Source organism: Pongo pygmaeus, chromosome 19 (genome assembly GCF_028885625.2).
Source record: "Pongo pygmaeus isolate AG05252 chromosome 19, NHGRI_mPonPyg2-v2.0_pri, whole genome shotgun sequence".
Classification (NCBI taxonomy): domain Eukaryota; kingdom Metazoa; phylum Chordata; class Mammalia; order Primates; family Hominidae; genus Pongo; species Pongo pygmaeus.
The window spans coordinates 82,823,487-82,850,619 of record NC_072392.2 but is presented as its reverse complement, the minus strand read 5'-3'; the positions used below and the strand labels follow the sequence as shown (position 1 = coordinate 82,850,619).

Here is a 27,133-nt window from a genome sequence, read left to right as displayed (position 1 = left end):
ATGATAAGGAATAAAAGATGTTGGCGCACTCTACAGAGGGCTTTTGTTTTACTTTTGTATCTTAATTGTTTGTTACCTTTCTGCTTCCCCTACTAGACTTTGAATTACTTAAGAAGAAGACCCGTATCCCATTTATTTTTGCTGCTTTAGTATGTAACATACCCAAAGTACTTGACAAATATACAGTGATAATGAAGAGCCAGTATGGCTCTCTCAGAGGCCCAGGAAACCTCCAAGAGGTGGTTGTACTTTATTTACCTCCTGCCTCCAGGATCATCCCTTTAGGTCAGGCTTGTCCAACTGACGGCCCTTAGGCTGGGCCCAGGACAGCTTTCAGTGTGGCCCAACACAAACTGGTAAACCTTCTTAAAAACCATTATGTGGGCCAGGCATAGTGGCTCAACTCTTGTAATCCCAGCACTTTGGGAGGCCGAAGCGGGTGGATTACCTGAGGTCAGGAGTTCGAGACCAGCCTGGCCTACATGGTGAAACCCCTTCTCTACTAAAAATACAAAAATTAGGCCAGGCGCGGTGGCCCACACCTGTAATCCCACCACTTTGGGAGGCCGAGGCGGGTGGATCCACAAGGTCAGGAGATCGAGACCATCCTGGCTAACATGGTGAAACCCTATCTCTACTAAAAATACAAAAAAATTAGCTGGGTGTGGTGGTGCATGCCTGTAGTCCCAGCTACTCAGGAGGCTGAGGCAGGAGAATCGCTTGAACCAGAGAGGCGGACATTGCAGTGAGCCTAGACAGCGCCACTGCACTCCAGCCTGGCAACATAGCGAAACTCCGTCTCAAAAAAAAAAAAAAAAAAAAAAAAGCCAGGTGTGGTGGCGGGTGCCTGTAATCCCAGCTAGTTGGGACCCAGGAGGCTGAGGCAGGAGAATTGCTTGAACCTGGGAGGTGGAGGTTGCAGTGAGCCAAGATCACACCACGGCATTCCAGCCTGGGTGGTAGAGCCAGACTTTGTTTCAAAAACAAAACAAAACATTATGAGATTTTTTTAAACAGCTCATTAGCTATTGTTAGTGTACTTTATGTGTGGCCCGAGACAGTTCTCCTTTTTCCAGTGTGGCCCAGGGAAGCCAAAAGATTGGACATCCCTGCTTTAGGTAATAGATGTTTGCCTTGATGTTGCTGGTAAAATATTTCAGTAGAACAGTTATAGATCTTCCATCTTTTTGCTGAATAGTTAGTTGTATTAAATAACTGAATGAAAAATAATGTTCTGAAGGAAGAACTACAGGTGGGGTGATTAGAAATGTCTGTGGTCTTTTCTGTTTGTTGGAGTAGATGACAGGAAGTAACTTGAAGAACATTTGACTAGTTTTCTTACAATTGTTAGTTTTCCAATTTTGTTGATTAGTTTCCATTAATATGGCCAGCATTTGCATTACCTGGAAGTTTTATGCATATTCCTAATAGAAAGTTTTCATTTGAACATTTTTGTATTTTAGTATTAATTTGTTCCTCTGTGCTATGAAAAAGCTTAAGGCTGGGCATGGTGGCTCACACTGGTAATCCCAGCACTTTGGGAGGCCGAGGCGGGTAGATCACTTGAGGCCAGGAGTTGGAGATCAGCCTGGCCAACATGACAAAAACCTGTCTCTACAAAAAAATTAGGCATGGTGGTGCATGCCTGTAATCCCAGCTACTCGGGAGGCTGAGGCATGAGAATTCCTTGAACCTGGGAGGTAGAGGGTGTAGTGAGCTGGGATCGTGCCACTGTACTCCAGCCTGGGCGACAGAGTCTCTATCTAAAAAAAAAAAAAACTCTCTGTCAGCGGGGCGCGGTGGCTCACGCCTGTAATCCAGCACTTTGGGAGGCCGAGGTGGGTGGATCACAAGGTCAGGAGTTTGAGACCAGCCTGGCCAATATGGTGAAAGCCTGTCTCTACTAAAAATACAAAAATTAGCCGGGCGTGGTGGCGGGCACCTGTAGTCCCAGCTACTCGGGAGGCTGAGGCAGGAGAATAGCTTGAACCTGGGAGGCGAAGGTTGCAGTGAGCCGATATCGTGCCACTGCACTCCAGCCTGGGCAACACAGCGAGACTCCGTCTCAAAAAAAAAAAAAAAAAAAAAAACACCAGAAAGCTTAAGCATTTCTACATCCGTTTTTGTTTTGTTTTGTTTTTTTCTTCTTCTTCTGTAAGGACAGGATTTCACAACTCCAGCTACTAGTTCAGTAAAGTCTCTAACCTGATAGATCCTCCCTGGGGTTTATATTCATGTTGCATTATATAAAATAAATAAAAATTATTTGCAGCATTAAAGTTTCTATCATAAATTAACTTTAAAGTGATAAATTAGTTTTTATTCAGCTATGTAATGTAGTACATAATTTATATGTGAAACAATTTATTGAGATATATAAGAAACAATTTTAACCTTAAAATTGTAGTTTTTAAAAGATTCATAAGACACTAATTTTAAATTATAACAGTTAATTTATTAATCTTTACATATCAGGATATGTTGGATAGAAGTATCTTTTTTCTATTAATGTTTTATTTCTATTTTTTAAAGATTTTTAAATTTGGGGGTTTTTCTTTAGACGAGTGTTAACGGAGTTTTGAGTCAATGTCTATGAGCCGTCAAATATAGTATTACCTTATTTGGCACATCTATTATGGTTTTTATTGTTTTTCTCTCCTGGAAATTTTTTTGGCAAAAATGTCATTAGAATATAGATTATTGTTATTAGGCTAATTCTGAAGTGATGAAATTAGTTTAGCCCTTATTTTGAATTTTAGGGTGCTATGATTGGATTATATTGCTATGTAATCCAAAATATTTTTAGATGACTTTTTTTAGCTAGCTTTTTTTTTTTTTTACTGTTTCAGCATTTAGGAAATGAGAAAGGCAATACATTATAATCAGATAGAGGAACTGGGCATGTTGCTCATGCCTGTAATCCCAGTGCTTTGGGAGGCTAGGTGGTAGGATCCTTTGAGCCCAGGAGTTGGAGGTTACAGTGAGCTATGATCGTCACACTGCACTTCACTTCACTTCGTCCTAGGCAACAGATTGAGACCCTGCTTATCTGAGCCAGACAAAAATGTCGTGGGACAAATCGTGTTTTAGAGAGGAACGTGGTACTCAAACTGAGAAGAATTGAGAATTAATATTTTGGGAAGAAGCAACAAAAGAAGTTACCTCTTCGAAGTGTATCCTGGGCCTATTGTATATAAATGTACATTTTTAGGATATCCGCTTTGACTTAAAAAAAGCCTTTCTTACACAGATGCATAAATCTTCCTTAGCCCTTTTATACAAATCCCTCCTGCAATATTACTGCCATTATTCTCTTCCAAGGGGGGCATTTTTCATGTTCTGAAGATGGTGTAGTTTCTGTGAGACCTCAGTATCTAATCTGTCAGTGACAGGATGCAGTGTTGTTAAACTATTGCAAAACATTGTCATTGGGGTTTAATAAATAACTTTGCCAAGGAAGCATATTCTTCTAAGAAAGCATTTTAGTCAGTTTTTTTTTTTCATTTCCTTTGCTTGAAAAGCATGTTTTTGTAACTCAGTAACTATCTTAATAGTAGCTATAGTAACTGATATTTATTTTGCACTTACCATGCTCTGAGTGCCCATGTCATCTTCATTGCAATCCTGGGCTACCTCTTTCTCACCAGTGAGAAAAATGGGGCCTCAAGCAGTTACAGAACTTGTCCAGAGGTGCATAAAAGGTGCTAGAGCTGGGATTTGAATCCACCCAGTCTGACTATGGAGGTTTTTTTTTCCCTTCCTGTTTTGATTCCAGTAACACTAATTACTTATTTCCCTTCCTTTGACTGGCATTGCATGAAGATATTCTGCCTTATACCCTTAAAGGAAGCTTTTCTTTTTAAAGAAAAAGGTGACTTATGGGCAAGGGGATTACAATTTGAGTCTTTTCCCTGCTTATCAGATCTACTTGATTTCAAGAAAATCATTTGCTTGTTTGATAAAGTCTTTAGACATTGGCAGAGGCCCTAAAGGATAGCAGACCAGCACCCCCACTGTTTCCTGGCCTGCACTCTCACATCAGCCCTTACAGAACTGTCCCTTGCACCCTAGCACACCTGAAGAGACAGGCTGCTTTATTCGGTAGTTAAATTTTTTTTTTTTCCCTGAGTGCATCAGGAACAATAGTTCCAGGCTAGCTGCCCGCATCCCAGAAGGATTTTCTCCTGTGTCCATTTTTGTCCTTCAGCTCTAAGCCACCTTTCCATTTGCATGGCTTGGTCTTTCACAGGAGGCTTTGTGAAGAGGCCTGATATCTGCTGAATTTTTTAAAATCAGCACAGTTTAAGTTTTGATACACACCATGAAACCAACACCACAGTGAAGATAGTGAACATATTCACCACCCCCAAAAGTTTTCTCTTGCCCTTTTGTGATTTCTTCTGTCCCTCCCTGTGGGACTTCCACCCTGTGTTAGTTTCCCAGGGCTGCTGTAACAAAATACCATGAACTGGGTGGCTTAAAACAACAGAAATTCATTCTCTCACAATTCTGGAGGCAGAGCTACAGGGTAAGGGGCTGACTGTAGTGAGTGATAATGAGTTCCTTCCAGAGGCTTTGAGAGAGAGTCTGTTCCATGCCTCTCTCCTAACTTCCAGTGGTTTCTGGAAACCTTGGTGTTCCTTGGCTTGTAGACAAATTGCTCCAGTCTTTGTCTTCTGTCCTCCCATAGTCTTCTTTCCTATATGTATGTATCCTAATTTCCCTCTTATAAAGACATCAGTTTTTGGATTTAAGGCCATCCTAATCCAGTATGATCTTACCTTACCTTGATTTTATCTGCAAAGACCTTATTTCCAAATAAGGTCAAATCCACAGGTTGACCAGATGTTGAGCCTTCAGCATATCTTTTGGGGGACACACAGTTCAACCCATAACACCCCATCTCCAGCCAACTACTGACCTGCTTTCTGTCAGTATATTAGTTTGCATTTTCTAGATAAATGGAATCATGCAGTATGATTTCTTTTACTCACATAGTATTGAGATTCATCATTTTTATGTAGTTCATTTCTTTTTATTGGTGGTGGTATTCCATTGTATGTGTATGCCACAGTTTATTATTTATCTACTGATGGACATTTGGGTTGTTTCCAGTCTTTCGCTATGACAGATAAAACTATTATGAACATTTATGTGCAAGTCTTTGTATGTATATGCCCTCGTTTCTCTTGGTTAAATAAATAACCTAGGAGTAGAATGGCTTCTTTGTCGGAATCTTTTGCCATGGCCCCAGCCCTCCCAAATCAAGCAGCTCAGTTTTTTGTTGAGTTTTGAGCTTCTTCAGATATTACATATCTGATATATGCTTTCCAAAGGAATTTTCCTAGTCTGTGACTTGACTTGTCTTTTAGTTTTCCTAAACAGTGTCTTTTGAAGAGCAGCAATTTTCTTTAAGCTGAGGGTGGTATTGGGTGCCTGTAGTTCTAGCTACCAGGAGGCTGAGGCAGGAGGATCACTTGAGCCAGGAGTTCAGGGCCAGCCTGGGCAATATAGCAAGACCCTGCCTCTTTAAAAAAAATTTAAAAATGGATGTTCTGTTTATCCATTTGTTCTTTCATGGATTGTGCTTTTGGTGTTATATCTAAGAAATCATTCATTGCCTAATGTATGTCATAACAAATTTTCTCCTGTGCCTAGAAGTTTTATGGCTTTGGATTTTACATTGATGTTTGCAGTCCATTTTGAGTTACTTTTTGTATCTGATGTGAAATATACCAAGTTCATTTAAAAAAATAAGATTATACAGTTGTTTATGGAATGCATTTATGTACACAATAATCTATTTTGATTTTGTGTGTATGTTAAAAAATGTTTATTATAGTATTTGTAAGAGTAGTTAATATTGACTTGGCATTTTTAACAAAGGTGTATTTTCTTTGTGTGGTCATATGTTTTAGGTATAATATTTGGCCTGGTGTATAAAAAGAAGGGATCCCTGCCAAGCTGCCATTCAGACTCCTGTTTGGCTCTTCCAGAAAGAAAGATTCTAGATAAGAAGCAGTGTTTGGCACATGCCTGAATTTTAAAGTGGGTGATGGTAAACTCTGTAGGGGAAAATGGAAGCTATGTTGGAAAAATTTGTCCTCAGAAGCTGCATAAAGCTTTATGGATAAAATTCCATTATCCAATTCTGTCCGTTTATGTGGACTATGAGAAATAAACTTTGTAGCTGGTTTATTGCTGCCAAAAAATGTCAAGCCAAGTATATGTTCTACTAAGGCTTGGAAAATGATAGAGCTAGACTTGCTTTATAATATGATGCTATTTTAAATCTATAATTGCAATTTTTAAAATTCGATATACTTTAATAATAACGTCTATGTTTACTTCTAGTCGGCAGAACCAACTGAAAGACCAACAGCAACAGCAAGTGGTATCGTTATGTCCTGATGACACAGAATGTTTGACAGTCCCAAGGTACAAGCGAGACCTGGTTCAGAAACTAAAAATTTTGCGGCAAGAACTTTCCCAACAACAGCCTCAAGCAGGTCACTGCCGCATTGAGGTTTCCAGGGAAGAGATTTTTGAGGTAAATTTACGAGCCTTATTTTGTTTTATTATTTTTTTTTTCCAGAAACCCATTGCTTGCTAATACAAACCTTATTTTAAATTAGAGAGAAATTGGCCAGGTGCGGTGGCTCACGCCTGTAATCCCAGCACTTTGGGAGGCTGAGGTGGGCAGATCACCTGAGGTCGCAGTTCGAGGCCAGGCTGACTAACATGGAGAAACCCCATCTCTACTAAAAATACAAAATTAGCTGGGCATGGTGGCACATGCCTGTAATCCCAGCTACTCGGGAGGCTGAGGCAGGAGAATCACTTGAACCTGGGAGGCAGAGGTTGCAGTGAGCCGAGATTCTACCATTGTACTCCAGCCTGGGCAATAAGAACGAAACTCCATCTCAAAAAAAAAAAAAATTAGAAATTTGTTTTATGCTCTTTTCCAAGAATACTGAGAGTGCTAATTTCTCTCTCTCTCTCTCTTTTTTTTTTTTTTTTTTTTTTGAGACGGAATCTGTCGCCAGGCTGGAGTGCAGTGACGCAATCTCAGCTCACTGCAACCTCTGCCTCCTGGGTTCAAACGATCCTCCTGCCTCAGCCTCCTGAGTACCTGGGACTACAGGCACACGCTACCACGTCCAGCTAATTTTTGTATTTTTAGTAGAGATGGGGTTTCACCAGGTTGGCCAGGATGGTCTCGATCTCTTGACCTCGTGATATGCCCGCCTCGGCCTCCCAAAGTGCTGGGATTACAGGCATGAGCCACTGCACCTGGCCTCTTTTTCTTTTTTTAAAAGAGACAAGGTCTTGCTCTGTCACCCAGGCTGGAGTGCAGTGGCATGATCATAGCTCACTGTAGCCTTGAACTCCTGGGCTCAAGCAGTCCTCCCACCTTAGCTTTCCAAGTAGCTAGGACTACAGGTGCATGCCACCATGCCCAGCTATTTAAGAAAGAATTTTTTTGTATAGACAGAGTTTCACTGTGTTGCCCAGGCTCATCTAGAATTCCTGGCCTCAGGTGATCCTCCCGCCTCAGCCTCCCAAAGTGTTGGGATTACAGGTGTGAGCTACTGCACCTGGCCAAATTTCACCTTATTTAGACTTGAGTTTTTTGGATGGATTGGCAGGGAGAGATTAAGTAATAGGCTAAAAGGACCTAATAGTAATAGTGTATTAAAAATTATTTTTTTCAGGAATCATATCGACAGGTCATGAAAATGAGACCAAAAGATCTCTGGAAGCGATTAATGATAAAATTTCGTGGAGAAGAAGGCCTTGACTATGGAGGGGTTGCCAGGTAAGGACTTGCTTGCCAGCTTATGACATACGGATCTTTGTACTTACAAATTTAAGATACTTCCTGTGGTGTAACTTTCTCGTTGACATTTATTTTTTGGTATTCCCTAATGTTTGTATTACTGAGGATATCCTAATAGATATATTCATAATGAGGTTAGGGTAGTACTGCTACTGGACAAGTATTTTAGAACTCCCCAATAGATCATCTGAGTCCCATGAGACTGCAGGCCCTGTTTTCTCCATCTCTCTCCTTAAGTACATTATTGCCTCTGCTTTACATTGTCAGGAACAGTTTTGAGATTTAAATGATATATAACCTGAACTGAATATTGATTCTCTTTGCTTCCATTGTTATGCCTTTTTTCCTTGTTAAATGAATGTGTATGCATGCATGTGTGTATACATGGTCCTCAGAATGTTTCAGTACAGAAGGTATAATGCTTCTGCTACATTTGTAACTCACAGGTCAAGTCAAATTGATTTTTTTTTTTTTTTTTTTTGGAGACAGGGTCTCCCTCTGTCACCCAGGCTGGAGTGTAGTGGTGCCATCTCAGCTCACTGCAACCTCCCCATCCTGGGCTCAAGAGACCCTCCCACCTCAGCCTCCTGAGTAGCTGGGACTACAGGTACAAGCCACCACACCCGGCTAATTTTTGTATTTTTTTTTTTTGTAGAGATGGGGTTTTGCCTTAGCCTCCCAAAGTGCTGGGATTACAGGCGTGAGCCACCGCACCCAGCCCCGTTTTTTGTTTTTTAACCTTACTACTGTCAGGGTTTGAGCAGAATAAATGGAATGTGACAGTGATCTGCTTTTTCTGAACTTTATTCCATAGTAGAATCTCAAAGTAGTTGAGTTCTGCTCTTATTTGTGTTCTAAATACTTGGTAAAACAAAACAAAAATTTGGATTTTCTTTTTAAAAAACACATACACCAAAAACACAAGACACATCAGATGAGCGTTATGTTGGGAAGGCTGCTTATGTGGAGATGTTACTTCTTTTTTTAATCTCTAGAGTAGTTTTTCAAATGTTACATAATGGTAGTAATTTAATTTAGACTCCATCACATAGAATTTTGAAACATTTTCCTTTAGCTAGTTTTAATACTATTCTGCATTTGCTCAAAAATATTATTCAATCTGTTTAATCTATAATACCAAAATATATCATTTAAATAACCTTCCCTAGCTGAGGAATGACAAGAATTAAGACTAGAACTACATCTCTTAAGTCCTAGACTAGTGAATTTCCAAAGTGAGTAACAAATTATCTTTTATACTTTGAAAAATTTGAAGGATTTAATAAATTCAAGGTGGAAGTACTTTTTATTCCAGGTTTTAAAAACGTTGATTTACATTTGAAGTCAAGAAGTGGTATGGAACATACCCCAAGAATGCACGTTTGCCCTTGAGTCCATACCTACACCAAATGCCTTGCAATCCTTGCCCACTTACATTTTTATCATGGTATGTTTTAGGGTTTATACAGTGAATGATAATGAAATGGACAATGAAATGTCCTTACTCAATACTACAACAAAATATACCCTTGTCCAAAATGAAGAGTAAATCAATACTATATTATATGTCTGTATAAACTGGTCATGATAGGAGGAGACCAGGATAGTAGAGATGACGTGGACTTTTTTTTTTTCCTTTGAGACAGGGTCTCACTCTGTAACCCAGGCTGGGGTGCAGTGGTGCAATCTCAGCTCACTGCAGCCTCGACCTCCAGGGCTCAAGCAATCCTCCCACCTCCGCCTCCCAAGTAGCTGGGACTATAGGCACTTGCCATCAACCTGGCTAATTTTTGTATTTTTTGTAGAGATGGAATTTCGCCTTGTTGCCCAGGCTGGTCACAAACTCCTGAGCTCAAGCGAACCACCTGTCTTGGCCCCCCAAAGTGCTGGGATTACAGGTGTGAGCCACCATCCCCAGCCTCACATGGACATTTTGAAATAAAACCATATTCTTCCTTTTGTTTTATGTTTATTATGGATTACAAATTTATTTGGCAATTAAAAGTAACAGACCACTGGACTATATCATCTCGTGAGTAGCTGAACTGTTGGATAATACTTTTATACTCTTTGATGCTAAAATATAATAAAATTGCCTAAATTTTGAGTGAGATGTTACTTCAATATAATAGAATTTTTATATGCTATTTGGGTTTGGTAGATTTTTCCAATGTGATCTTATATAACTGTAGTTAGTGCTTTTTTGCCTTCTATTAATTTAAAAAATTATTTGCTAAAATGATGAATTAATGGCATATCTTAATAAAAATGTATATATTAACAAAAAAATTCCTTGGTCATATCTTGTTTTCTAGGGAATGGTTGTATCTCTTGTCACATGAAATGTTGAATCCATACTACGGCCTCTTCCAATATTCAAGAGATGATATTTATACATTGCAGATCAATCCTGATTCTGCAGTTAATCCGGTATGAAGTTATGATGTGAATTGTGACCTATAATGCTTTTCATGTTTACATGTTAATGTAGTTTATTATATAGAAATTATTTGTCCTTGTTTTAGTTGTGCCCTTTGACTCAGCAATTCCTCTTCTATAAAATTTTCCCAAGCAGATGATTATGGATATATGCACCAATTTGGAAACAGGGATGTTTATTGTTTATAGTAGCACTCAACTGAAAACAATATAGTTGTCTTCAGGAGCGGGGACTGATTAAATTATGACATGAAGCAGAATAATGCAGATGATTAAAGGCATAGGCTCTGGAATTAGACATGTCATGGTCTCATCACTTACTAGCTTTGTGACCTTTCAGGGCAAGTTCATGGACTTAAGCTTCAGTTTTGTCATTGCTAATAAATACATTTGTACCTCAAAGAGGGGTTATGAGAATGAAATGGGACCCTGCACATTAAGCACTTAGCACAGTGCTGTACGTTATTCATTCTACAACTCTATCAACTACATCACTAAGCACTCAACAGAAGTTAGCAGTTATTACTAATGTATTGTTTTTATATTGTCTTTCCATATAAGGGCATACTATACAGCCACTAAAATGATAATGTGGGATAATAGTTAATGATATGGAAAGATGGTGTTTATGATGTGTTAAGTGAAATGAAGGCTATCAAATAGTATAATGCAACTTTGGTAAATATATATGTGTGTGTGCGTGTGTGTGTGTTACTTTTAAAAAAGAAACAAAAACTTAAGATAAAAAGTTTAAAGACGAGCTTAAAAGATTACTTAGTAAATAGAGAGGTAAAAGAATTTTAAAATACAAACATCTAACAAAACAATCTGTGACGAAAGACCAAATATATATAAAAGGGTAGAAATGTTAGATTTGTTTCAGGAAATTATTTAGGGAGGATTTTGAGGTGAAGATTCTTTTTGGAGGGCCCACTACTGCCCCTGTAGTAACAATAGCCCACATTCATTAACTGCTTACAACATGCCAGGTCCAGTTCCATGGGTTTCAAACATCACCTCATTTTACTCCTCATAGAGATGCTTTTTAGATACTGTTATTATCCTCATATTTCCAGATGTGGACAGTTAGTCCTACAGGGGTTAATTTGTCCATATGCCATTGACTAGCAGAATCATGATTCTAATTCAAGTCTGACACCAAGTCTGTGCTCTTAAATCTGTGGTGTTTTGATGTTTAATTTCTGGTTAGGTCAAGGAAGTAGGGAGGTTTAGGATTGAAAGATTTTTTTTCATGACAGAGGGCTCAGCAGGAGGTGAGAGAAGGAAGAGAAAAGGATCTGCAAGTAGTTGAATGAAGCTCTGGGACCATAGTTTGGACTTAATTTCTAAAAGATAAAATTTACAAAATGACTGGCCCCTGAGAAAAGGGCATATTACCCTGTGTGATATGCTGTTCTCTGGTGATCTAGAGACTCCTGAGCATGCCCTAGAGAAACACTGCCTCCTGACTATATTGAAGAGTAAAAATTTTATGCTTATTCTCAAAAAAATTAATGTTGCTGAAATATTTCATTTTTATTAAAATTTTCCTGGGTAGTGTCTAACTTGAGTATATATACTGTTTTCAATTTCAGGAACATTTATCCTATTTCCACTTTGTTGGACGAATAATGGGAATGGCTGTGTTTCATGGACATTATATTGATGGTGGTTTCACATTGCCTTTTTATAAGCAATTGCTTGGGAAGTCAATTACTTTGGATGACATGGAGTTAGTAGATCCGGATCTTCATAACAGTTTAGTGTGGATACTGTATGTATTGAGTCTTCTATCTTTTCATTATAGTTAAACTCTGAGCTTTAAAAAAAATATATGTTTCAAAACTGATGTACTTAAAAAAATTACACAGAAAATATTGAGTGGTTATTTGAGTGATAGGATCGCATATGATTTCCCCCTTTCTGTAGCTTCTTTATACATTTCAAATTCCTTAAACTTAGCAAGTGTTACTACTTTAAAAAGGAAAAAACAACTAGTATATTCTATTTTTAAAAGTACTTTATATAATTATTTCCTCAGTGTGATGCAAATTCTGTTCCAAACCTGCATGTGTTAGAATAGCAAATTCTTGCTACTGTTGCTTTTAATGAAGTGGCGATTGTTGGAACCATACTTTTACAGTAAGAACTAACTGTTGAATTTAAGCTAAGAACTGATTCTGTTTTGCAAGAGGTCGTTATTTTGTGAAGATACACTGGCAATGTTTATTTTTTATAAAGTATACAGTAGCTTTCTCACTAGGGATACACAGGCACTTGGCCCCTTGGAGTACAGTACCGAGTAGGGCTCTTCAGAATGCCAAATATAACTGAAATTGTCCTACATTGGTGGTTCTAGCAAGGCCCAGCTTTGACCAAGGCTCTTTCTCATTACTCAGGAAGTTAAATGTTTTCTGTGTTTATGAAGGTTAAAGCTCTTTGACTTTTCTGTCCAGAAAGAACTAGGTGGTAGGTGGTATGGAAGCAGACTCTGACCTCACATTTGTTATATTATAAAATGATCTTAGTTTTATCTCACCAATTAATACATCTATAGGGTCTGTATTTTAGGTTTCCCAGTTACATATATTTTCCTCTTTCCTATCCAGTGAGAATGATATTACAGGTGTTTTGGACCATACCTTCTGTGTTGAACATAATGCATACGGTGAAATTATTCAGCATGAACTTAAACCAAATGGCAAGAGTATCCCTGTTAATGAAGAAAATAAAAAAGAATATGTCAGGTAAACACTCCTGTGTTCTCAAGGCTGAATTTTTTTAAATGTTCTAGAATGTTAGTATGAACAAACTTAAATATTTAGATAGTACTACTTAGTGTTACAAAATCCCCTTCAGGAGAATTTAGTGGCTTATTTAGAACAGACATTTTATTATTTCTCACAATTCCATGGGTCAGGAAATTGGGCAAAAGAACAACATGGATGACAACACTGCTGTTCCACAAGATGTCAGCTAGGCCTGCAACACCAAGATGGCCTCTTCACTCATAACTAGGATAACTCAAATGGCTGAGGGCTAGCTGGCATGGCTGTCGACTGGGGTCACTGTCTGGGGCCTTGTTCTCATGTTCTCCCTGTGTGATATTAAAGGCCATTACCTCTCTCCATGACCCCTCCCTCTCCCCATAGCCACTCTCTCTCCCAGCAAGATAGCCAGACTTCTTATGGGGTGGCCAGCTTTCTGAAGCTCAAAAGCAGAAGCTGCTAGATCTTTTTAAGGCCTAAGCCTGGTCCTGGCCAACATGACTTCTGCTACTTCCGGTTAAACTGAGACAGCCAGCCCAGTTTCATCATGGAGGAGGAGCTGTACAAAGGTGTGAATACCAGGAGATATGGGCACTGGGGCCACATGTGGTGTAGCTACCACAGGTGGCAATTCAGAAGGGCTTTTGTGCTGTATCTTACTAACACTTAGCCTGTTTATAAATGAGCACATTGTGAGTTTAGGGATAAATGTAAATAAATGTTTTTCAGATTTCATAAAGTAAAAATTGAGGAATTTTTATGTATTCAGCTAATTTGGCTTATGAGAAATAAAAAGTCCTCTAAACATAGAACTATGGTAATCAGTTTTGGGAGTTTGAACTTGAACTTTACTGTACGTACACAGAAACTTGCATGATATACTTTTTGTGTATAGATTATGTTCCCAAATCTTACTAAAATGTTTCCTAGTTTAAATATGAGGTCCACTTGATTGGAGTGAACACTGGCATAGCTTTTCTGGAAAGCAGTTTGATACCAGCAGCATGTGCCCTTTAACTAGCGGCTCTGTGTTTAGGGCTCTTCTGCAGAAACACACATGTAACTGAACAAATATGGGGAAAGACGGTCAATTAAATGCTACTTGTGAAAAAAAGTTATACTACTAAAATGTTTTTAGAGAAGAATGATTATACATTCAACAGAATATTATCTGGATATTTAAAAGTGCATAAGCTGTCAAATTTTAAAAGTAAGTCTTAGAAGAATTATGTAGGAACAAAATCCATGGGTTTTTTTTGTTTTTTTTGTTTGGTTTTTTTTGAGGCGGAGTCTTGCTCTGTTGCTCAGGCTGGAGTGCAGTGGCACAATCTTGGCTCACTGCATCCTCTGCCTCCCGGGTTCAAGTGATTCTCCTGCCTCAGCCTCCCGAGTAGCTGGGAGTACAGGTATGCACCACCATGCCCGGCAAATTTTTTTATTATTAGCAGAGATGGGGTTTCACCATATTGGCCAGGCTGGTCTCAAACTGCTGACCCCGTGATCTGCTTGCCTCAGCCTCCCAAAGTGCTGGGATTACAGGCGTAAGCCACCGTGCCTGGCTATTTTTTTATAATTATACTGAAGATGTTCAGGAGGCTGCAACCAAATAAAGTTTTTGCCTAGGATGAGGGAGTGGAGGTGATGCGACTGGAAATAGGGAGGAGAAAAAGGGTAAAAGAATGGACTTTCATATTTTACTGTCTCCATAGTTAATGTTTGATTTTTTTGTTATGTATGTAGAAAGTATGTATTACGTTTCTGCTTAAAAAAATGAAAGAACAGGCCGGGTGCAGTGGCTCATGCCTGTATTCCCAGCATTTTGGGAGGCCAAGGTGGGTGGATCACCTGAGGTCAGGAGTTCAAGACCAGCCTAGCCAACATGGTGAAACCTCGTCTCTACTAAAAATACCAAAATTAGCCAAGCGTGTTGGCAGGCACCTGTAATCCCAGCTACTTTGGAGCCTGAGGCAGGAGAACTGCTTGAACCTGAGAGGTGGAGGTTGCAGTGAGCTGAGATTGCACCACTGCACTCCAGCCTGGGTGACAGAACGAGACTCCATCTAATATAAATTAAAAATAATAAAAAAGGAACAAATGAGAATTTCCTAAGTCTTAGCAGTGTCTCCTTTTTAAGACCTCGTCTGTCCTACTCAGTCCCTGGATCCCACTCTTCAGGGTTCAGTCGTGTTTACAGCATGTAATAATCCCTTGCCAACTACAGTTATGAGATTAAAAATTACAAAGAAAAACTTTTACAGTTATACAGTTTTGCTGTCCCTTAACCCAACAAACAAAAATATGGTCCTCCAAAGGATATAATGTTAAGTAACTTATTTCTTAGAGAACCATTTCTCCAAATTGGGAAATGTTAACAAATTGGACAGATGAGTAAGTTCTGTGATGCATGAGATGGAGAAGTTCTCTTGGGTAGGTAGATCAATAAAAACAATTCACTTATAAATCATACATTCACACAATAGATGTAGTTTAGTGCATTTTTTATTGGTAAAATTACATCTTCCAGAATTTTTATATCCTCTAGAGAACAATGATTATTTAATCAAAAAGTGCTTGCTATTGGCTTTTACTATTTCTTCTTCTCATTTTTGGTATGAGGATTCTCTACCTCCTCTTGTCCTGTAGGCCTCCCTCAAATAGAAACAAAACACCCAACACATTCAAATTACATTTGCAAGTAAAATCAGAAAAATAAGTCATTTTTGAGTGAAAGAGCTCTTTATTCTAGTTATTGGCATGTACGCTATAAATTTAGAAAGAAATTTCATCAAGACTCAGCTCTAGTAGATGTCTTGTTTCCTGGGAGCTTCTCCGATTTGAAGGGTTGCTGTGCTGATGCTGCTTTTGTTAGTAGTTTACCACTTTTCGTCAACATTGAACTGTGTCACACCTCAGGGTTCATTTATCCCCATTAGTCTGAGATTTATTTTTAGACTTGAGGCTAAATCGTTAATGTTAGATGCTTGTAAAATGCAGTGTTGCTAAAGTAGAGATTTATAATAATAATTACCAGATCTGAAAATATATGTGATTATACGAAATCCTGCCTAATGTTTACAGGCTCTATGTGAACTGGAGATTTTTACGAGGCATTGAGGCTCAATTCCTGGCTCTGCAGAAAGGATTTAATGAAGTAATTCCACAACATCTGCTGAAGACATTTGATGAGAAGGAGTTAGAGGTTAGTGCATTCGTATTATAACATCACTAGTGTAACAAGGAAGGATTGGGAATTATTTTGCTACTTAGTTTTAGAGGAAAGCATATTTCTGGTGCTTTCTAAGTTTCATGGTTCTATGCTTGAGAATTCTTATTCACAGGAAAAGTCTTTCATGCTTTTGAAGGCCTTTAATGCTTTGGAAGTTCTGTGAGTGAACAATCTCTCTCTCTCTCTTTTTTTTTCTGAGACAGGGTCTCACTCTGTCACCCAGGCTGGGATGCAGTGGTGCAATCATGGCTCACTGTAGCCTTGACCTCCTGGGCTCAAATGATCCTTCAGCCCCCCAAGCAGCTGGGACTACAAGCATGCACCAGCACCCCTGGCTAATTTTTTTGTTTTTTTTTTTTTTTTTTTGGTAGAGACAGGGTTTTGCCATGTTTCCCAGGCTGGTCTCAAACTCCTGAGCTCAAGTGAGCTGCCTGCCTTGGCCTCCCAAAGTGCTAGGATTATAGGCTTGAGCCACCGTGCCCATCTGTGAGCAATCTCTCTTATATTGTGAAAATTTTTCATTTATTTTTCTATCCTGTACTTTATTATTTTAAACAGATTTCATGACTTATATGTACATTCTTCCAATATATGTTTATTCCCTAACTTAGTGGTTACTGATTTAGTTAAGTAAAACCTCATTAATCTACCATATTGAAATTTATTTGGGTAAGAGCCTACTCTGAATTGGTTTTACACTAAGCTTGCAAGAAAGCATTTGATAGACAAGATCATCGAGAAAATAACTAAAACACCTGGGATAAATTGAATCTAAATGTGTCTCTTTTTTTTTTTTTTTTTTTTTTGAGACAGAGTTGCCCAGGCTGGAGAGCAGTGGCACGATCTTGGCTCACTGCAACCTCCACCTCCTGGATTCAAGTGATTCTCCTGCCTCAGCCTCCCAAGTAGCTGGGACTACAGGCACCCACCACCACATCCAGCTAATTTTTGTATTTTTAGTAGAAACGGGGTTTCACCATGTTGGCCAGGCTGGTCTGGGACTCCTGACCTCAAATAATCCACCCACCTCGGCCTTCCAAAGTGCTGGGATTACAGGTGTGAGCCACCGCACCTGGCCTCTAAATGTCTTTAGATTAACAGCCATACTAAACAGTTAATAGTTTTTTGTTTCCTTTGAAAGCTGGCCCTTAAACACCTCAGGTATGGTTTTGTAATTAAGACCTTAAACAAATACATCTGAATTTCCTACTGAACTACTAAAAAAATATGAGGTTTAATTCTATTAAAGGTCCCAAATTTATTTAGTAGTTAGGGATAACACAAATATTTGGAGTCTACTAATAATTTGAAACATGATTTTATTCACTGCCTTCAATGTCCTTTCTAAATAAATCTGTTAATAGACCTGTTAGCAAACAAATCTAAAAAGGTTGGTTTTACTTAATACTCTCCCCATTCCTTTTGTGATTGAATTGTTCATCGTGAAATAGCCAGAAGGAAGTAGTTAGAAGGAGAAGGAGAACATAGCAGGAATGCCGATAAGGTTGAAATATAATGCATTTTCATCTCTTTATACAATAAACGAGGATTTGGCCTTCTAACTGCCATTCCTCTGAAGAAAAGAATTTAGGAGGTGCCTTTTTTATATCATTAAATACACCCATAATCATTTTCGGATAACCTCCTCCCTGTTCAGTGTGGTGTTAATTCAGTGAACCCTGTAGAAGCTTTGTTGGAGATTTTATTTCAGAACCCCATAGAAGCCTTACTGGAGACTTTATTTGGTAGGGTTAGGATTTTTAATATAGTTTCTACTGCTAATGGGTCATGAAACTTTTTTTTTCTTTTTTTCTTCTTTTTTTTTTTTTTTTTTGTGGAAACAGAATCTCACTCTGTCGCCTAGGCTGGAGTACAGTGGCACAATCTCTGCTTACCGCAACCTCTGCCTCCCAGGTTCAAGCGATTCTGGTGCCTCAGCCTCCCGAGTAACTGGGACTTCAGGTGTGCACCACCATGGCTGGCTAATTTTTGTATTTTTAGTAGAGGTGGGGTTTCACCATGTTGCCCAGGCCGGTCTCGAACTTTTTAGCTCAGGCAATCCGCCTGCCTCTGCTTCCCAAATTGTTAGGATTACAGGCGTGAGCCACTGCACCAGGCCTGAATCATTAAACTTTTTATTTTTATTTTTGAGATAGAGTCTCACTCTGCCCAGGCTGGAGTACAGTAGCATGATCCTAGCTCACTGTTAACTCTTATGCTGAAGTGATCTCCCACCTCAGTCTCCCCAGTAACTGGTACTACAGGTGTGCACCGTCACACCTGACTAACATTATTTTGGCTTTTTTTTTTTTTTCTTTTTGGAGACACAGTCTCACTTGTGCCCCAGGCTGATGGGATCTCAGCTCCCTACAACCTCCACTTCCTGGGTTCAAGCAATTCTCATGCCTTACCTGGGATTACAGGTGCCCGCCACCACGCCTGGCTACCTTTTTGTATTTTTAGTAGATACAGAGTTTCACCATGTTGGCCAGGCTGGTCTTGAACTCCTGACCTCAAGTGATCTGCATGCCTCGTCCTCCCAAAGTGCTAGGATTACAGACATGAGCTACCACACCCTACCCATTTTTAAAGACAATATGTATAACATTTATTTTAGCATTGTATCTATAAATCCTGGGTTTAATTCTATAAAATATAGGATTTGCAAGTTATGTTTTATAGTACACATGGAATTCACGGCTATAAACATGTTAGATTAGTATGGTGAGTTAGTCTTGAACCCTAGGGAGATGTACTAATAGTATAAAATGATTTGGATATAGTTCATCTGTGTGACCCTCCATCGGGATGTGTTTAGCAGAGGTCTATATCAATGTGCTCATGTATTTTGTGCTTTAATATCAATATAAGATTATTAAGCAAATGTAGGCCAGGTGTAGTGGCTCACGCCTATAATACTAGCACTTTGGGAGGCTGAGGCAGGCGGATCACTTGAGGCCAGGAGTTGGAGACCAGCCTGGCCAACATGGTGGAATCCCATCTCTACTAAAAATACAAAAATTAGCTGGGCATTGTGGTGCATACCTGTAATCCCAGCTACTTGGGAGGCTGAGGCAGGAGAATCACTTGAACCCGGGAGGCAGAGGTTGCAGTGAGCCTAGATCATGCCACTGCACTCCAGCCTAGGAGACAAAGCAAAATTCTGTCTTAAAAAAAAAAAAATTATTAAGCAAATTGTATGAATCACTTATTCAACACCCATTTCTGAAGTTTCTGTGCATTATCGGTTGCTTCCCCAGGATGTAGTGAAATGGATGTTACTGCCATATTACAGCAGAGGAATTGATTGAATTGCCCTCAATCAACAAAACTAATAGGTATTGAAACTAGTAGATGATGCAGGTCCAGAGAAGGCACATATCAACTGTATTTACTCTTTGGGTCTCAATTTCTGTCCATTTTTTTTAAAGCTTTATAATTTTATTATGAACTTATGAAACATTCACAATTTTTTACCTGTCAAGTCTATCACAGCTGTGGTTCTCAGACCCAGGGGAGGGAGTTTGCAATGAGTAGATATATCTCTGGAGCTTTTTAAAATATAGATCCCAACTGTCACCCCAGATGCACAGAATTAAAATCTCTGAGCCTAGGACCTGGAATGTCAATTTGAAAAGCTTTTCAGATGATTCTGATGTACATCTTTAATTAGGAACCACCAAATGAGAGCCAGCAGTACAAACCTAAAGTTCTCTTTTGAGGAATTTTTGGCCTGGCTATGGTTTCCACAGGTTCATTACTGTGTACTATTTTCACAGCTCATTATTTGTGGACTTGGAAAGATAGATGTTAATGACTGGAAGGTAAACACCCGGTTAAAACACTGTACACCAGACAGCAACATTGTCAAATGGTTCTGGAAAGCTGTGGAGTTTTTTGATGAAGAGCGACGAGCAAGATTGCTTCAGTTTGTGACAGGATCCTCTCGAGTGCCTCTGCAGGGCTTCAAAGCACTGCAAGGTAACAGCCTGAGGGGCAGGCAAGCTGGGCGGCAGGTGGGCCGGGGTGGGGGCAGGGCTGTCAGCGTGGGGTCTGTGGAGATATTTTATAAACCATGTGCTTAGAGATTCTCTTTTTCACTTCTTATCTGTGACTCTCACATTGTGATACCTTCTTCTCCCTCCTTTCTTTTGTTCCCCTCCCAAGAGCCTTTTCTGCGGGCTTCTCTGATTGTAGTGAGTGCCGCATGCTAGAGACCGTACGTGGTGATGCTCTGCCTTTTGTTTTCTGGTCACCTTACTTTTAATTCTGTTGCACATATCCGTAGGGAAGTCATTCACTTCCATGTTCACATCTCGACCTGGTGAAACGTTTACCTGCCTGGGATGCCTCTCCCCTCTACTTTTCAGTTCTTTCTTTTATTAGACAGCAGCATCGTCATGGAAACCATCTGTTCGGTCAGAGTATTTTAATTACTGCATGGCATCAGACCATTTGTTTACAATCATATTCCTTTTTTAAGAATGGTTTTCCGTGGAATAAGCTGGTTAATTTTGGGAGGAGCTGGTAATATTGCTAATGATTGTGGTGCTTCACTGGGTGGCAGTTGCTTCCTTTACCTCTTAAGCACTTCATTTTCAAAGCTGCTGGTGATGAATAAGGACATACAAAGCGAGACTGGTACATAATTCGACAGTGCTGCCCACAGCGCATGCGCTGAAATTCCTGAGGAGAGCCTGCTTTCAGCTGTGCTGCCCTTCTCTGTAAGGAGAGCTCCTCATCCTCACAATTCCCAGATGCATAAAGTGAAGTTGTATTTCTGCTACATGTATTTATATGGGATGCCTGTGTGAACTGAAATGGATTCTATAGACGGCTCTTTTGCTCTCAGCCCAGTTTGAGTCATGAAATCTAAATTTGCATCAGGTTGTCATCTTTTTGAATGTGTGCCTATGTATTTTACCTTGGATTTGCCTGATTACTTTTCTTCTCATGCTTTTGGGATATTGACTTCCTATAAAAGATAGAAATTGGGAAAGAGATTTCAATCTTCAGTTTTTTCTCAACTGGAAATGTGAACATATTACGGAATCTAAGCCTTATCCAAGGTTAATTGTGGCTCTTAAAACCCAGATGCTTTTCCTGCTGCCCTTTGGTAGTATGTGTGGATTCATTAGCATTCCCCTATCCCCAGATCCTGTGGTTTACTTACCAGTTTTATTCTAAGATTTTGGAGACTAATGCACGCACCTGCAGTGATTTCACCCACATTTCCTTCATTTGCAGGTGCTGCAGGCCCGAGGCTCTTTACCATACACCAGATTGATGCCTGCACTAACAACCTGCCGAAAGCCCACACTTGGTAAGGTATTTTTATAGCTTTATTCCCCATTCCATGTACATAGGTGTTAGTTCCAAACAGATTTGACTTTTTATTTATTGTACTTACTAGTGTTAAATGGGCCTTTAAAGGGAATGATAAGCAACTTAAGTGATTTAAAAGTTAAGATTATTCGGAAATTGGTAGGAAAACCCAAAAGTGGTCATCTCTGTTTTAGAGAAATACCTTTTAGTTTTCTGTGTGACACAGAGTGATGTGGCTATACTGGTATACACTTGCTAGGCCAGTGTACTTATTCTGAATGAGCTGTATAAAATTTGATTTGCTTATTCACAGCTTCAATCGAATAGACATTCCGCCCTATGAAAGCTATGAAAAGCTATATGAAAAGCTGCTAACAGCCATTGAAGAAACATGTGGATTTGCTGTGGAATGACGAGCTTCAAGGATTTACCCAGGACTCTATTTATACAACCCTGACTGACAGCCTCCTTTCAGCAGAGTTTCAAAGAATATGCTGAAATATAGGAAAACACCCCCCCCTTTTTTTTTTTTTTTTTTTTCACATTTTAGGACACTGTGAGGGGAAAGGACAATTTTGAAATTCCTTTTCAAGGAAAAAAAAGGTCTTTATGCTTTGCCATGAGGCCACATTCAGCTGCTATTTAAACTTAATATCTTGAACCTAAAGAATGCTGACTTTTCCTACATTTCCAGAGTTAGGCAGTATTCTACACTTAAAGACTACTACTATTTTTATAAAAGGTAATCTATTCAAATTGCTTAACAGATTTCAAGTCTCTCAAACATCAAGACAACTTCAGCAGTCGGTACAAGTCACATTTCATTTTGATTGAATACATGATCTTGAACAGCTCCTGTACTTGCTCTTTGTAAAAAAATAAAATTATTTTGAATTATTCTACCTTTGTAAACAATTGGCTAAAAGAATCATCTTTAAGAAATTAAGCCATTTACATGTTTGTGTTTTTCTATAGCAGAGCATTATATTTTGCATTATATGTTTCAACCTAGTCTAAGTGGGTCTTTTTTACATTTTTCAAGAACGGATTTCCTGGAATACAGCTATATAATTTTGGTTGTCAAATTCCTAATGCATCCATTTAGTCTAAACTTAGTCATTTATTTGTGACAATAAGATGTGTTCAGGGGCTCCCTGTTTTTAAGAGACTCTTTAAAAAAAAAAAAAACCTAATGTTTTTATCTTGAGTCAATATGATTAGGTATTTTGGATTTACTTTTAATCTTAAAATACTGCATTTTTATAGCTTCTCAGAGCATGTGGATGGGATGGGATTTTCGTTATTTTGCTGGGTCAGCTTATCTTTAATATATGGACTATTCCTATAAACCAAAGTCTCTGACAAGTGCACCTAGTTTATATTGTATTTAACTACAATGTAAGTTTCCATTAACAAAACCATCCTAAAGCATTAACTGCTCATAATTTTAATTGACTAAAATTATGAAAAAGGAAGAATTTTGCTCTAAAGATTATTAATAAGCTTAGAAAATCCTGCTTTTACCTAACAGAATGAAGTGGGGTTGAGAGGCGGTAGTATGGACAGTGATTCTAAGTCTGTGGCATAAATTACTTTGAAGAGTTCATTTTGGCAGTAAGGGAATCCCACTTCCCTTGGTGTTGAAGATCAGCATCTGATTTTGAAACGTCCAGATTTAGCTTTCAAGGTGTGTGGCATGTTGAATGATCCAGAAGCAACGAAAACTCTGGGGTGAGGGATTGAAAAAATCTGAAATCACAGTTGGATTTTTAAATTCAACCATCAAAAATACGCACTATCAGGTTTTTTTACATTGATGTGAAAGAAGCAAATTTTCATGAGATAATTAAGCTGCAAAATTTAAAGTTATCAAGTAAATAGGTCCTCTGTGTTCTGTTTCATGTGATGGAGTGGGTTTCAGTCTGTGTTCCTGGAGCCAAAGGGTTCCTCAGGGGTGCCTTAGGAGTAATGGTTTAAGAGAAGAGGGGCAATGAGAGGGAGCGAGGGGGAGGGCCTAGTTGGTATTTGAGCAGGGGCCTTCGGCTCCATATCCCTACCCCCTTTACCCAGAACAGCCCATTTTTCTTATGTATATTGGAATTTCAAGTAAGCTTTCATGGGGTGCAGCGGGGCGGGGAGGAATGGATGGGATAAAAGAAGTGGAGATTTTGCTGCTTTAAAAAAGTTGAGAACTACTTGTGTAGTTTTTAAGTATTTTAATGTATTTCATTTGGCCAAATTCAACTGCCACAAGCAAGCTAGTCATAGGTGTAACTGTGCAGTGGTAATATGCTTATGCCTACCTTTTTCCTCTCAAACAATTTGTTTTTTTACATTGCATTCTGAGTACTGAAGAGCATCTTGAAATGTATGGAAGTGGTTTCTACGCTATTTGATAATCAGTAATGTTCAGCTGTCATGATAGTACTTTATTGGTTGCAGACCCATCTCTTTTATATTAAAGCACTAGTGCAGTTTGTAATTGTGCCTACTTTTAAAATCTTTCAGTAAAAAATAAGTACATAATGAATATAGAAATCATAACTGACAGGGATGCAGTAATAATGAAATGCTACTATCACTTATTTTAATATACAATATAAAGCAAGCAAATACCATTGCTTTTTGAGTGCCTTTTTAACTTTATACTAATGACTTAATAGAGCTTTAAAAGAAAGAAACTGGCTGGGCATGGTGGCTCACGCCTGTAATCCCAGCACTTTGGGAGGCCAAGGTGGGCGGATCACCTGAGGTCAGGAGTTCGAGACCAGCCTGGCCAACATGGCGAAACCCTATCTCTACTAAAAATACAAAATTAGCCGGGCATGGTGGCACACTCCTGTAATCCCAACTACTTGGGAGGCTGAGGCAGGAGAATTGCTTGAATCTGGGAGGCAGAGATTGCAGTGAGCCGAGATCACACCACCACACTCCAGCCTGGGCGACAAGAGTGAGACTCCGTCCCCGCCCAAAAAAAAAAAAAAAAAAAAAAAGAAATTACCCTCCATAACAGTCTACAGTCTATGTTATCACCAACATATATAAAAACATGATTTAGATTTCCATTTCAAAGTTACATTACCCAATTACTTCCAAATAGGTGCTAAGCAAAAACCCCCAATGTGTTATTGAACCATGGACTTGCACCTCATGTTTAATGTGAATATTTATTTCCATGTCCCTCTTAACTGGTTTTTTCTTGTCTTCCCTCTAGCTGTATTGTTATTTCAGGTATGTGATATCTGTTTTCATACTCTTGCCTTTCCATCATGAACGCTTAGTTATGAACAGAGATTCCTTTGTAGAGCTCATAGGCAGTACAGAGAGGTAAGTCTTGTCTCAGAGGGCCTTGTATCTTGGTGTAGTTGTTAAATAGTGCTGTGTATAGTGTACATTTTGTTTTGCACATAGTTTGTTGCCCCGAATGGGTTTTTTACCAAGCCTTTTTTTCTTTCATGTATTTACAGTCCGGAGCACAAGATTCTCTTCTTTCAAATACAATGTAATTCGCTTTACTTTACAACACTAAATCTGGGCTTTGAATTTCCAGTGCATTGCACTGATTGGATTGTTGGGAGTTAGAGGCTGTTCCAACCATCCTTAGTTTGGTAGAGCGGCTCCTTCTGCTTGTTTTCTAAGCGTACAGTCAACGGGTGCCATTTGTGGTATTTAACATGTTAGGATGATTGTTCCAAATGCTGAGTTGTTTTATTTCTAGGTGTAATTAGTTCCCTTTATGTAATATTCTTCTCTCAAACTGACTTTAAAAACAAAGTTTTATCATTTTCATTGTATTTGTATTTATTACAGAGTGTTTTAGCTTTGATATTCTTTGTATTTTCACTCATTTGTTACATGAGCTTTATCAATAACATCTGTATAAATGGTTTTTAAAAATTAACTATGTATGTGCCCATGCCGAAGTCGAGCAATAAAATCAATGCTGTTTGCACTGTCACAGCATCAGCGTTTTTAAAGAATATTGAGTTTGTAATGAATCGTTTTGAAAACATTTATGGTTGGCTCTATGGAGGGTGACAACATGAGTCACAAAATGAAAAGTTCAAGAACACATGCCATCCTGAGTTGATGCCTCTGTCATGTTGCGGAGCTCAGGCCTCCTTTCTGTCTCCTAGCAGAGCAGGGAAGGCGCCCGTTTTCTCTGGCCGTGGTGACTGCCCAGTTGGTAGTACCTGTTGGGGGTACTGCATAGGTGGATTTCTGAGGGGGGTCAGGGGCTAGTGGGAAAGAGCATCTTGGTCCTGTCACCAGTCTGCAACCATCTTTGCTATAATACATCTCTGCTCTGTAGGGCAGGGCTACGATAGGGGCTCACATTTGCCAGCCCTACCTTGGTATGTCGAGCAGTAAAATTCTCAAAATGAAAAGGAGAAATCAATTGTATTTTTTCTAGAAGCTGTGGATTTTAAGGTTTATAATTCACTACTGTATTAATGATAGTGGACTAAATCCAGCTAACTCTATGGATAGAAAAGGAATGAATATGGTCTGTGTAAGTCTACACAGCATAGGATACAACAGAAGGGAACACCTGGGAAATGTGTAAGTAGTAGCAGTGTATTAAAGTTCAAAGGGTGAGCATGCTTTTGTTTATATACTTTTTTATATTTTGAATATTTTTGTTTTGCTTTGTCCCTCACTGCTGTGTTTACTGGTTTATCTAAAATTTATAAAGTTTTAGTACATTAAAGATTTTTGGCCGGGTGCAGTGGCTCACGCCTGTAATCCCAGCACTCTGGGAGGCCGAGATGGGCGGATCACGAGGTCAGGAGTTCGAGACCAGCCTGGGCAATGTGGCAAAACCACACTCTATATATATATATAGAGTAAGCATTTGGTATATAAAGTACAAATCAATACAGTGGGTAACATGGTTAACCTTCATATATATATATATATATATATATATATATACACACACATACAATAAGATATATGCAACAGAACAAGAGCCTAGTAACAGGATAGAGGAGGTAATCACACAGGAAAAGTGTTACTTTACATTCCTATGTTAACATTTGTAGCAAACTAGACAGACCAGATTTTAAATTTTACTTAAAAGGTATCTGCCCTAAATGTGACTTGTCTGCTGCTCATTCAACAAATATTTACTATGCTCCTACTACATGCCTGGCTCTGTACTAGCTGATAGCCATATAGCTTTGCATGGTGGTTAGAAAGTGAACTTCCAAAGTCATGCTTCTAGTCTGTGTCTCACTGTGGGCCAAGTTCAAACTTAAGCGCTCAAAACTCAATTTATGTACAGCAAAGAAGTCAGTCATGATGGGAGCACATGAGTAAATACCCTACCTCAGCAAGGCCCTGAATCCCAGACTTGGGTGTGTGTTTGTGGTCTCACTGTGTTGCCCCGGCTGGAGTGCAGTAGCTATTTCACAGGCGCAGTCATGGTGCACTGTAGCCTCAAACTCCTGGGCTCACGTTGATCCTCCTATGCCAGCCTCCCAAGTGGCTGGGACTACAGGTGGGCACCACCACGCCATGGTGCAGTCTATG

General features: G+C 39.1%; 1 protein-coding gene across 3 annotated transcripts in view; it reads left to right on the top strand.

The window, feature by feature from the left end:
- Nucleotides 1-24,598, top strand: part of SMURF2 (SMAD specific E3 ubiquitin protein ligase 2) — a 118,047-nt gene extending 93,449 nt beyond the window's left edge. For all 3 annotated transcript variants that reach the window (XM_054458021.2, XM_054458019.2, XM_054458018.2), the window contains 9 exons: nucleotides 6,355-6,550; nucleotides 7,716-7,819; nucleotides 10,156-10,270; nucleotides 11,875-12,053; nucleotides 12,889-13,026; nucleotides 16,126-16,246; nucleotides 20,053-20,254; nucleotides 21,521-21,596; nucleotides 21,912-24,598. In XM_054458021.2, coding sequence (XP_054313996.1) covers nucleotides 6,355-6,550; nucleotides 7,716-7,819; nucleotides 10,156-10,270; nucleotides 11,875-12,053; nucleotides 12,889-13,026; nucleotides 16,126-16,246; nucleotides 20,053-20,254; nucleotides 21,521-21,596; nucleotides 21,912-22,011 — 1,231 coding nt within the window. In that variant the 3' untranslated portion in view covers nucleotides 22,012-24,598. The remainder of the gene's footprint in view (nucleotides 1-6,354; nucleotides 6,551-7,715; nucleotides 7,820-10,155; nucleotides 10,271-11,874; nucleotides 12,054-12,888; nucleotides 13,027-16,125; nucleotides 16,247-20,052; nucleotides 20,255-21,520; nucleotides 21,597-21,911) is intronic.
- Nucleotides 24,599-27,133: the final 2,535 nt, after the last annotated feature.